Genomic DNA, 13422 nt, shown 5'->3' with positions numbered 1-13422 from the left:
GCACATTCACACTCACTGCAAGGATCAAAAGTTTTCTTGAAATCTGAGTTGATTTCACTCCTTTTTTTGGTTTGTGTTGTGTGAATCAGTTCTTATTTTTAAGCCACTGATTTTCTTGGGCTGAACTTCTCTAAAGGTGTAGTCATTCCATCTGCATGGTACAGATGTACATGAAGGACTAGGGAAGCCCATAGAAAATGCACGCTTCACTTTGTAAAAAAGTGCCATGACATGATTGCAACTTTGGAAGTAGCCTGCTGTGCAGCTACATCATGCAGACAGGACACCTCCTCGATTTGTATCAATGGCTACCCACACCTACCATGGCTCATCTCTGACTTGTTGGGATGGTGTAACTTTGCATTTCAAAATGCACTCTCTGGCAGTAACAAATGTGTGTTAATATACCATACCCATGAATCCACCGGCAAAGTAGGAGTAAGCTTTACAAAGCTTTACTTCCATACATAACGCGAGTCAAATTCTTCGACAAAATAAGTGTCCCAAGGCCTGAAGCTGGCCATGTTGTCATATTGTTTCTCCATTCATCTTCTGCAATAAGCCTGGGGTCTCTAGGAAGACTCTTTATTTGTTGCTGGTACTCAAATGCGAGTCTCAACTTGAACTACTCGTTGGATACCACAACCCAAACATTGTGTTCACAAGCAGAAAAGGCTTAAGCGACAAGCTCTCTTTTTTTGCCAGTTACACGTAACCCTCTTAAACTTAGATAATCTTTAAGTTCACCTAAGTTTTTCTAGAGGAAATTTCGTAAAGGTCTTCTGGATTTACATTAGAGGGCTCTTTAGGAACCGTGTAGCCATGGTTCGAATTAAAAACAATTATTAAGGTTGAAAACACCTAAAGTAGAAAGATCGCAATCAGTTTTCAGTACATTGTAATGCTACCATCAGAAAGCCTAAAACTTAAAGCTATGATAATGATACTCCTTTAGAGGGGTGTGGTTATCAATTGGGCATGTCCGAGTTATATGAGGGAAAAAAGACCTGGTATATTTGGACTGCATGAGAGTCTGACTAGAACATATACAAAATGAGACAAATTCCTAAAAAGAGCAGAAGTACCTTTTCTTGTGAAGTCATCTCATGATGAAATCGGTCCATCCAGTTGTGCTTGAATACAAGTTTAAGCAAGTCTTTCTGCGGCATCTTTGCAAAAGATCCACACTTGCATATAAATAAATAAAATGTTACTTGGTATTTCATTAAAAAACCTCCTGTGCGGAGATAAAACTCAGGCTTAACTAACCTTTAAACAAAATGCCTTCCGTGTACTTGTACTTATCCAGATCTTTGCCACCAATTACCTCCAATTTGTGCAGCTCATGCTTGTCTTTGTTGAATTTGTTTGGCATCAAAACCTCTTTTAGTATCGCCAACTGTGGCTTCGGACCAAAAGGGACCTCATTTTCTTTAAATTTTGCCATAAGGGATTTCACGAACACTTCATCGAGATCCCGAAATGAGTATTCTTTCCTTGGGGCTTTCAAGTTTAATACGATAACTTTTTTAGGCCCGGTGTGGAAATGAATTAATTTAGCACTAAACTATTTCTATTTTTGGAAACCAATGCTGGTTTCTGCACTTTATAAATTTATTGAAATTTCAATAACAAGGGATAACTTGGAATCTTGAAACCCTGTGAGGGAATCAACAATTTACTGCCGAAGAAAAACTTCTACAACAATAATTACTCACACAGTGATATAGGCATAGCATTGCTGTCATGAGTCCACCATAGTCTCATCTTCATTGTCGCTTGAAGTTGTAGAAGCACCAGTTAGTGCGGAGACACTGGTGCTTAAGTTTTCGTTAATTGATGCAAATGCTGTGATCAACGAGGTGTCATTGATGAACCGAAATATATGTGAATAAATAATTGCAATTTGTTGACTCAATGTGATCTGTTACACGACATAATCCTTAAATTGTACTAGCATTTCTTTAACTTGAGAAACACTTGGAGAATCTTTGTGTTCTTTATTTTTTCGATGTTGTACACTGCAACTTTGTTCTTTTAGAGATGGCTACCACAGAAAGACCTCTCTTTCAGCTCTATTGTAGTCTCTGGCTGAAGGTCCTAAAATGTAATACCAATATACCAAAAACCAAAAGTATTTTAATACAAAAGTATTTTCTTCAATGTTTGACTTTATTTCTATTATTCATATGGTATAACAAGGGAGCATTATCAGCTATGAAAAAAAAAATTAAGGTTAAATGGTATCGTGCTTGGACAATTTTTTGAGATGCTAACACAAATCGAGGAGTTAAAACAATATAAACTGCTTCAAACCAAGGGGCCAATCTTTCTCCCACTTGGCCGAGGTGTTGGCAGGATGTAATTAGATGTTTTCAGGGAAGTTTTGATGGTATTCTAGGGCACTATGTGCATATTTTGGCCTACTTTCTACTTTATGCAATTGGGGCCCAACCCAATTGTTGCTATGGCTTAAACAGCATTCTTACGAAATTTTAGGGCGAATCAAATGGTAGGTGCTCGGCAAATGTAAGAAACACTTTAAGTGAAATAAAGAAGACCAAATTTAAGCTACAGTGTTGTTTTAATGAGAAAGTTCTTATAAATATTTTCACATACATCTTAATATGACTGTAATTTACAATTTTTTGCCATTGGACTGCATTAGTATAGATTATTCACTAGATCATTTGCACTGATCTCTGGACGAGAAGATATTGTCTATACTACAACGCCAGGATGTGTCAATTAATTACCCGCATGTAGTCTGATGTATGTCTATAAATTGAAGTGTCCATAATGGCTTTCCTGTATGTAGCTATTGCTTCAGGTTTAGTTAAAAGTTTTTTGCTCATCACATAGCCATTCTGCTTTCACCGTGACTCTGCACGGCATCTGACATGATTTCCCTGAGTAATAAATGCACAAAGTTATAGAAAAATATATTAATAAATCAGTAGCAATAAATAGTAATTTAAATTTATTTAAACAGTAATAAATGTCTCTTGTTCACCATTATTAAAGAAATGTGTGCAATCTTTGAGGTAATGAGTTATGTCATATCCTACAAGAATTACACAACAAAGGGTAATTTAAAAATGAAAACAAAATGCTGTTCTCAATAAACAGTCATTAAAATTACTTGATAATGGTTAACTACATCCAACAGTGTACCCTGTACAATCATGCAAAAGTACACTTGAGTCCTTGTACTTTTCACTGAAAAGTATTCACAATTAGTATATACCATTGTATTCATCTTATCTAAAGAAGGAATTTGACATCAGCAGATAATTGTAGAGTGAAGATAGCTTTTGATGACTCTCATACCTGCATCAAGAGTCTCCGATATCGAAACGCGCGCAATGCATTCTGGGATCGTCTCATATAAAAAGTGGGCACCAAGCGTGACAGCGGCCATCTTGATAACTAAAGCATCGTCAACATTTATACACTTTTACCTCGCGATTTTACAATTTTTTCCAGTTTAAATTAGATCATAGTTTGTATATAGTTTTAATAATAGTTTGTATATAGTTTTCACTAGTTTGTATATAGTTTTCATATAGTTTTCTCGTCGTTTTTGGCGTGGAAATGAGCGAGACAAGTGAGCTTTCCCTCGAGGAAGTCAACACATGGAAGGTGGACGCTCTCAAGTTATTTTGCCGTAAACGAAATCTTAAAACTTCTGGAGCTAAAGCTGAACTTGTAGCCCGTGTGTTTGCAGCATCAGAGATGGGAATCCAAGTACAAGCATCGGCTAAAGAACTAATGTGCATCACGGAGTCTGAGAGAGCGAAGCTATTGTTTACTCCTGAGGGCAGCAAGCTTCCCGATCCTCTTGGGCTAAAGGACGGATGGATTGATGAAAAAGGTGGGCTAACATCATGGCCTCCTATATTTCTAAGTGACATTACGAAATATCTGATGGCTGATCATCCTGGAAAGGATATTAAACTGCACGAACGGGTCATGAATGAGTACAAAGAGGGGAAAGCATACCGCTTATTTGACTCGGGCTTTCTGAAAGAAGTTTTCTACCATGAACTAGAAAATATGGATTTTTGCTTCTTGAAAGCAAAATGTACGCATTCGATGAAGGTTGGTGATACACCACATACATCATGGATTTGTTCAAGAAAAAATGGAGAGATTATCAGTGCCTACTGTACCTGTACTGCTGGGTATGTTAGACTTTCTGTTTTATAAGACTTTAACTTGTAACTGATGCAAAATATAAGCCTAAAATATCATGTTTATCATATACCTCGATTTTATGACTAATGTTGTTGGTCTAAGCTCAATATATATTATACTTTAGAATGTTTAAAATATTATGTCTATCATATACCCTAACTATTTGTTATTTCTTGTTTCAGTATGAGTGGTTCTTGTATTCATGTGATGGCACTGCTGTTCAGAATTGAAGCAGCAAACCGTAATGGTATGACAAATCCTGCATGTACGTCCAAAGAGTGTGTGTGGAATGTTCCAATAGGAAACAAGACTGTAATCAAGCCCTCTAGAATTTGTGATATGGAGTGGAAGGCTTCAAAGCTAAATAAAGGTATGTTATTATGTTTAAAATTCTAAACAAAGTATTTACAGTATGTATACTGGATAGACATAAGTGTTATCTGGGGACATAAATAAGAAAGTTCTTATTAGCTTGTAACCTAGCAATTAATTTACTTTTATTTTGTGTTTTTCTAGAGACGACCAGACCTGCCATCGATAGTCGCCGAAAGTTATTCAATTCACATGAAGAGTTGAAGCCCCTGACTCCAAAAGGAAAGAGGAAGTCGTTTTATAATAATTTGAAGGACTTGTTGCCAGAATCGGCATTCATCAAATTAGCAACGGCTGAGTTTGAGGAACCGTGTTCAACTTCCGTTACAATAGAAATTAATACTGAAGTACCTGAATGTGTAATGCCTAAGTCATCAAAGAAAGACTTAAGTGCTGATGATATACATCTGATTGAACAAGGCACCATTGGTCAGTCTGAGAATGAGGCATGGCACGATTACAGAAAAGGCCGATTAACTGCCTCTAATTTCTATAGAGTGTACACAAAAGTTGAAACCCTTAAAACTAAGGGGGGTGATGCACAGGAACTAGTGGACACAATCCAGGGTAAAAGTAATGGACCGTCGGAACATTTACCTGCTCTAAAATATGGAAGAAACATGGAGAAAGTTGCTAAGGATAAGTATGTGAAACTGTTTCAGAGGGAGCACAAAGATGCAAAATTCAGAGAGTGTGGACTATTTATTGATGAATCTGACCAATTCATTGGAGCATCCCCTGATCTGCTTGTTGAATGTTCCTGTTGTGGATTAGGGGTGCTAGAAGTGAAGTGCCCTTATTCTATTGTTAATGATTTACCATCAGAAGACAATCTTTCCTACCTGGTAAAGATTAATGGCAAAATTGTCTTGAAAGAGAAGCATGCATATTTTGCACAGATACAGGGACAAATGGCTGTGACAAAGAGAACATGGTGTCACTTCCTGGTCTACACCCAAAAGGGTTATCATCTGGAGCTAATCAAGTTCAATAATGATTACTGGGAAAAGATAAAGCAAAACCTAATTTGGTTTTATAATAAGTATTTAAGTGAATGAATGCTCGTTAATTATAACTTGATACAAAACTTTATTTACATGGTGTAAACACTAAAAATACATTTGTACATTTTATATACAATTTAGAATTTTTACAATTTCATATCTGGAAAAACTGGTCTGACAGTTCTAAATTGAACTCAAATAGTCTGAATAGAACAGTAAAATTGTCTGTTGTGGAAACTGGAATGGATGAATCAAATCATGAAATTTTATACAAGTAATGCATTGACCACACTTCAGTATGATTGAAAATGTTACAGTTTGATATTGTTTGCAGTTATATATATAGTAATAATAAATAATATATTATTTATTTGTGTTCAGCGACACATGAGCTGTGAAATGAAGAAAAATATTTACAAATTATATCTAATGATTGTAATCACTCTACCAGAATAATTTTTCTCTTGTGAGGTCCTTGTGGTGCAAATAATATAACAGTTCTTATTCAGAGTGCACATACTTAATAGCTGAAGCATTAAATGGTACTAAATCATACTATTACTTAATTTTCTTGTTATGTACCATTATCAACACTATTTAGTATTATTTGGTACCATTTGTATGAAAGATTAAGTGATTGCACTCTATACTAGTTGCTAGTAAAGTAGAGCAGAGATTTTGAATAACATTTAACCTAAGAAAGAACTTAGACTAATACATATTGGTATCCTCTAAATTTATGAAGTTTATATTCTTTCATGGGTTAAATGCTGTCAATCTTTTTAGCTATTTGTACATTTCTTGTTAATCATTTTTTACCCAAGGGTCTATACAAGTTACATAAGGCTGCACAAATAAGTACAATGTTGTCTATACTGCCAAGCAGTGATATTGGTAGTTCATGCTTTATCAGTCTAAACGTCTTCAACCGTCTTATTGCTTGCTCAACAAAGATTCTAAGATTTGCAATTTCTTTTGTTTTAGCAACTTCAGCTTTAGTGAACTGCTCTTGTCCACGTTTACCAGGGGGGATGTGTAGTCTTGAGCTTCTGATTAAGAGGTCTTCAGCAATTGTGAATCCACGGTCTGCCATCACTTCATCGCCAGGTTCAATGATATCATAAAATGATGATTCTCTTGTCAGATGCACATCTGAAGTTCTCCCTCCCCATGCTTTGGATAAGAAATTGAAAAAACCATGTGGTGTTATTGATACCAACAGCTTAGCAGTGTTGTGATGCTTGTAGTCTGACCACGTAGCTGCTCTAAGGTTTGGGTCGCTTGGGGTTTCAATAAATATTTCTGTGCAATCAATGATGTGGCGTACATTAGAGTAGCCTGGCTTTTTAAACTTTGCGGGCAAAGTTGCTTTCACAACATCGATGGAGGGATTGTAAACCAAACATTTAAGTTCACTTGCTAGGATTTTCACCCAGGTAGTAACAACATTTGTTACATTTGTAGTTGAAATTCCAAACCTCTGTGCTAAGTCAGCATTTGTTGATCCAAGTCGAAGTTTCATTAAGGTCAAAAGAAACTCATCTTTTTCTGACAAAGCTCTTTTAGGGCCAAACTTATTTGGTGTTTTTTTGAAGTTTCTTCCTTTTTTAGTAGATTTTTTTGGGCCACTCCAGTAGTTTACTTTTTTAATGTTTCCCTTCACTACTTCAAACAACTTATTGAATACTCGTTTTGATGGTAGGCCGGTTAGTAGACGAACAGATGAATTTGTTTTCAAATCAGAATGTTCTAGTCCCTTACGCTGTCTGGCCTTGAGTTTTATCTTACATGCTTTGAGTTCACTTTCAAGTTCTTGGAGTTTTTCTTTGAGATCTTTGATCTCATTGAACTGCTTGAGTCTTTCCTGCAAGCATTTTTCTTTCATACAGAAGTCAGGATCTTCTAGGTTGTACCAGCCAAACGAATATGCATGATCGTGAGTGATATGGTCGGGTCGACCGGCAGTAGTACAATGTTCTTCTTCTGTTATAAACGAGGAACTACTTGGTTCTTGAATCACAGGAGCATCTTGACTATCATGTGCATTATCTTGAGTATCATCTTGAATATTATCTTGTGTGTTATCTTGAGTATTATCTTGAGTTCTTAAACGTTTCATTTCTTCTAGTAATGATGATCTATCAGTAGGCGGTTTACGGTTACGAGTAGACTTTGTCTCGTAGCCCATTTTGAGTACAGGATCAGGGTTTTCTTTCGTGGGTTTCCCATCAACAAAGTGCTCATTGCAGACTCTCGACGAATTATTAGGTTGCCAGACTTCTCCTTTCGGGCCTTTTCTCTTTAGAAGATGGATCCAGCGCTTTCTACCCTCATTGTTTTTGCGTTCAGTAGGGAACGGAAATAGCTTGAACGGCAGCGGACAGTCACATGGCGGAGTGCCGTGTAAACAATCGTGAACTTCGCATTGCTGTGAAGCCCATTTCTCAAGCTTTTTCCCACTGTTATGGCACCCAAATACTGCACAATTTCTGTGCCCAAAGACCATGTCATTAAACGGCTGCAAAGTAATAAAAATACGATGAGAATCTTTGACTTTTGACAGTTCTTGTATTCGCGAATGTCACTCGCGCGCAGGATTGAATCTACTACCATTAAAAGCTTAAAAACAGCTAAAACAAAGTTAAAATTTGTAACTTACCTTTTGAATATAATACCCACGAAGATTATTTTCCAGTTGATATCACTTACAAGAACAAAAAGACTGTATTATAGATAAAGACACGCTTCAAAGAACGCATTGAATACAGAGACACACGCCATATTGTCACGCTTGGTGCCCACTTTTTTTGTGAGACTATCCCAGAATGCATTGCGCGCGAATTACCTTCCGGAACTCTTGATGCACGTATAAGAAAGAAATCTTACCTTTGTCGGACAATTCAAAAAACCACTTTGAGCCCTCATCCCTCTGTGGTCCCGAGGCAACTTTCTTTATTGCTTTAGTCACAGACTTTGCACCTGAAAATAAACAAAAAGGCTAACACTAAAAAATAGTCACAATCTTCAAGATAAAATGAGCCAAAAAATACAAGTGTATACTGAGTACCATGCCTAGAGTCAAAGGAATGAAGCATTACTTTTGACAAGATGCGTGTTTTTAGCTGCAATACAAAGTCATGTGCCACCTCTGCAACATGGAACCCTGAAAAAAGAACTACTCTAGTTGCATTGTAAAAGGTACTTCTGATCTCTATATTTGTATCACATATATGATATGATATTATTGACGATGCAAATATATCATACTTTGTGTCTCAGAGAGATAAGTCAGCAGCTCTTTCGTCATAGGGACCTCGCTCCAAGTCCATAGGATGATGCATCTACTGATACTGTCGTGGGCTTGTCAACACCATAATACTGGAATACTGCATCACTTGTTAGGTTATGTTTAATAGCTTGAAATGCTTTCTCCTGCCTTTCCAGCCAATGCCATTCCACATCCTTGTGCTCTCTGAGGGGCTGGGTGAGGTCTGCTAGGTTAGGTATGTTGTAATCGATTTTACAACGTTCGAATACGGTATAGACAAAACGACAGAATAGTTGACTGTTCCAAACTTTAATTCTCTACAATGACGATCCGAACGAACTAGACTGCTATTAAAAGTGTCAAAGGTGTCGAATGACAACTTAATGTATAACTAAGCGCGAGTAACGCAACATGTAACGAAATATCTCTTTAACAAGGTATGAATTTACTCATGTAATTCACTATTCCAAAGAACCTTAAAAGTGCTGACTTGTCTTTTGGGGATGGCATTTCCTTCACTGCTCGCACTTTGCTAGGATCTGATTTCAATCCATTTGCTGTCAGTGTGTGGCCAATGTGTGATACTTGGGAGACCTTGATTTTCATTTTGCCTCTGTTGAGCTTCAATCCAACTTTCCTTGATCTTTCCAACAGTTCCTCTAGGTGAAGGTTGTGCTCTTCGTAGGCGTCAATTCGTTCGGTTGCTCCTTGTGCCCTCGTGTTGAACACATGTCGCTCCTAGGTCACGTTCTTTTTAGGTGTACAGTATTCCTCAAACTTACTAATCACTACTTCTATCTTCACCCGCTCTTCTTCACTGAGACCAAACATATTGAAGATTTTCAATGCCTCTACTCCGGCAACCATTAGCAAGGTAGAACATTGCTGTTGCTGTGGTTTCCTATCGATGTCCGTTGCGTTCAGAAATACCGGAAATTTCTGGATCCATCGTCTCCAATTTTCTGCTTCATTTCCTTCGAATGTTAGCAGCTTTGGTGTTGGAAGTTGGTCCATTTTATCCCTTATCGTGACACCACGTTATGTTCTCCAACTCACTCGCAAGCTTGTGAACATAATCCAAGATGGTTGTTTTGTACAAGAACTAATTTATTACATCAACACGAGGCAATATAAACAAAGGCTGAGAGCCTGGTAACTAGCACATCATACCACAGATACTTCATGACCCTTTGGCGTTTGATGTCAATGACTGTGCTCATGCATTCCGTTATCTCAGGGACAACTTTCAACTTTGATACATGTAGTTTTGCTGCAACATTTTTAGTACATCGTGTAATTAACTATACAATCTTTCAATCAATGTTTTCAAGGTTCTTGTAACAAGGGTTGGCTTTCATGAAAATGTATGAAAGAAATTAAACTGTATCGAAACAGCTGGATAACATGAAGCCCAACCCTTGCTGAAACCTCCCAAGGGGCTAACAACATCTTGTAATATTAGTGTTGCCTTAGTGTATTCAAACAACAACTTGTGATTAATTGGAACATTCAATCCATTTAAGGTTAAACCTGAATTTTTTTTCCTCCTTGCCCTACTAATATTCTCTAACAAAAACCTCTAACATAACACAACAAATGCACAATATATCAGTGTTAACTCTGCCATGCCTTACTTGGTTTTTGTTAGAAATAGCATGGACAATGGGAAGTTCTGATGAGAAATTATTGACTTTACTATTTACTATTTACACATGATACCACTCACTTGAGGTTGACTGAATACTTTAATCCAGCTACCGCTAATGCTAGTGCACGTTCTTCAATGCAGCCTGGAACTTTATGGCTTGAAATATTCTCGTTAACGATAAAACAAAAATCTCCCTCATTCCTTTTATGAATTCCAGTTTTTAATTAAACTGCCCTAAACCAAGCAAGAAGTAAAATCTATTGCATGCATGTGCCTTTACAAAAATATCTTTGCAAGAAAAAAAAACATTAAGGTTCCGTGCACAAAAGAGAAATTCAAAACATCCAAAACAAAACAAGGAATAGATCCCTTTGATTCCCATCATGCATTTTCAGTTTCTTCCTTGAGCTTCCTTAAACCAAGTAAGTGACAGAATCTATTGCAAGCATGTGCCTTTACAAAAGAATCTATTGAAAGAACATTGAGGTTCCCTGCACAAAAAAGAAATTCATTGTTACCATCAAACAGCGGTGATGTGGCAATTTCAGGGTCGTAGAAGATATGGCCACTGCCCTATATGTCAACCACAAGGAGCTGCAAGTTTGAAATTTCATAAGAAAAACTGGAGACACACTCTGCCTTTTGCGTAATGACATCATCACTTGATACACAAACTTCACCAGTATTGTTCATGTATTTTTGAAATTTCCCTTCAATAAACTCCTCCAGAGTGAAACAGTCACTGTTTAGTTTGGCAAGGTAAATGTCTTTGTACCTTAATGCTTCCCCAACTCCTTTGAAACGTTAAGTTCCTAGACTTTCTTATCAAGTTGCTCAGCAATGTTCTTTGCAAGAGCGTGCATTTGCACAACTTTCTTTGTGTGTTCTTCTAATGTTATCTAGATGTCTTCAGTGATCTTCTTGGCAGCTTTTGGTAAATATTTCTTTACAACCCACAGAGGTGTTAAAGTTAGTGGAAGAACTTTTTGCCTTGAAGGCTTGCCTAAATCCTCTGCTTCATAGCACATCGTTATTAATTACAAACTCTACCCTCTGAGGAAGAACTGACCAGGCAATGTTCTTCACATCGAAAGAATAAACCTCTAGTACAGTAACTGATTCATTTGGCTTGGCCAGCTTTCCGAGCTTTATCATATGCAAGATGGACAGACATTGTCGGAAATACATGTTTTGTACTTGGCGAAACTGCACTTTGTACCCAATTTAGGTTCTGGCAGTTTGGTTGTGGGGGAGTCACAGGTTCACTGTTGCACTGCTGTCTAGGATGATGGCAGTTTTAGGCCACAGTGATGTTTCATTTTATTTTAATTCATTTTGATTTAATTTCAATTACCATGTTTTTAGTTTATATCAGTTGACTTTGTTTCATTTTACACAAAATATTTCTATTTGACTTCATTTCACTTAAATTAAAAATTGTTTTAAAATGGAATGAATATGAATAAAAATGAAAATAAATCCAATAAAAATCTAAGAAAAAGAAATTAAAAGAATATGTCTTAAACCAAAAAAACAAAATAAATAGAATGAATAAATGAAACAAATTAAACAAGAATGTTATTTAAAAAAAAAAAGCTTAAAATATAGGGAAACCCCTATGGCAGGTATAGGCCACCATGCTTCTCCTTGCAAGGAGAAAGACTACATGATTTTCTGAGGATATGAACGCGTGCATTGCTAACCTGTGTCAAAAGTTCTATCTCCCTTTGACCCGATGTTGGCTGCTTGACAGAAACTTGTGTATTATGTCTCGCTGGACAATATTCTATGAATCAATCTGTGAAAAAGCGAGACAGATAAGCAAGCAGTTACAAAAAATAAGAACTTTAGAACACCAAGATAATAAATTTCAGTAAATTATTAGCCAAAAATAAAGGTGCTCACCTCAAATTTACATAAAACTTTGGAGGAGATCCTCCGATGATAGGGGAGGAGAACCATTTTAAAGAATCTCCACCAACACATGAAATTGTCATCAACATTACGTGACTCTGTCAATTGAAGATGAGTGACTTGCAATTGAGGGGTTTTCCACCATAACATCATAATGTCAATGCGTATTACAGAAAAAATAATAGAGTTCACAGAGATTCTTCACTGCAGAGATATATGGAGTCATTCTCTGCAAAAGGGGCAGTGTGGTGTTCATCCTGCTTGTGGAGGAGAAATTGGAGATAAAGGATCAATGAAAGGCAGAGAAATCGCTAAGATGGAGTGGAAGATGCTGAAGGAATTGAAAACCGTGCAGTTTTAGATGGTGTAGAAAGGAGAGGGGTTCAGACTTCCTGTTGATGATAAGCTCAGATTGCAACAACTAACAACATTGATAAATGGGCATGCAATTTAAGATATTTTAAGGCTGATTGTTCAAATTGTTCTAAAATACGCAATCAATCCATGCTGCTGTCCATCCATGCTGCTGGAAGACCATTTCAGGTGCCAGTGGTCACACAGTTCAGAGGAACGAGTTGGCAGCTTGGTATCCACTTACATCAGAGGAATAGAGGCCTTCGCTGGTGGACGCATCATGCGTCTTTGTGACGTGGGATGTTACATACCTCAGAAGCATCCCCTTCCCCCCTGCCACTTGGACGTCCGTGCGGCACCGAAGGGAACCTAGGAGTGTGGTCACGTAGGCCCTGATGCTACGGCGGGCTTCCTCCTCCGTGTAATGGAGTTGGAGGCGTGGGGTTCCCTCCAGGCTCTGCACAAAGGCGTTGGGACCAGCATGAAGTGACAGAGAGGAACGGTGTGACTTCTGAGTGTCGGCCACCAGGATGGCATCAGTTCTGTTCTCCCTAGGAACGAAGCTTCACTTTGGTTCCCTCGGATTGTCTCAAGGCAAAATGAGCACGAAGGACGCTTAGTGTGGTTTACTGAACCAGGGTTTAGAGATGTATCACCTGCTTGCA

The 13422-nt window shown here is 37.5% G+C and overlaps 2 protein-coding genes across 2 annotated transcripts; one reads left to right on the top strand and one right to left on the bottom strand.

Annotated features, from left to right (window-relative positions):
- Positions 1–3418: 3418 nt before the first annotated feature.
- Positions 3419–5760, top strand: LOC136277864 (uncharacterized). The gene is made up of 3 exons (XM_066160638.1): positions 3419–4184; positions 4380–4567; positions 4714–5760. Exons 1-3 carry the CDS (start codon positions 3595–3597, stop codon positions 5625–5627), a joined length of 1692 nt encoding a protein of 563 aa, XP_066016735.1. The 5' UTR covers positions 3419–3594; the 3' UTR covers positions 5628–5760.
- A 34-nt stretch (positions 5761–5794) lies between these two features.
- On the bottom strand, positions 5795–8247 carry LOC136277863 (uncharacterized). Its single transcript, XM_066160637.1, has 2 exons — positions 8233–8247; positions 5795–8091 (listed from the first exon to the last, which is right to left on the bottom strand). Exon 2 carries the CDS (start codon positions 8077–8079, stop codon positions 6382–6384), a length of 1698 nt encoding a protein of 565 aa, XP_066016734.1. The 5' UTR covers positions 8080–8091; positions 8233–8247; the 3' UTR covers positions 5795–6381.
- Positions 8248–13422: the final 5175 nt, after the last annotated feature.

This window comes from Pocillopora verrucosa, chromosome 13 (genome assembly GCF_036669915.1).
Source record: "Pocillopora verrucosa isolate sample1 chromosome 13, ASM3666991v2, whole genome shotgun sequence".
Lineage (NCBI taxonomy): Eukaryota > Metazoa > Cnidaria > Anthozoa > Scleractinia > Pocilloporidae > Pocillopora > Pocillopora verrucosa.
Note: the sequence above shows the minus strand (reverse complement) of the source record. Positions and strands in the feature narration are given on the sequence as shown.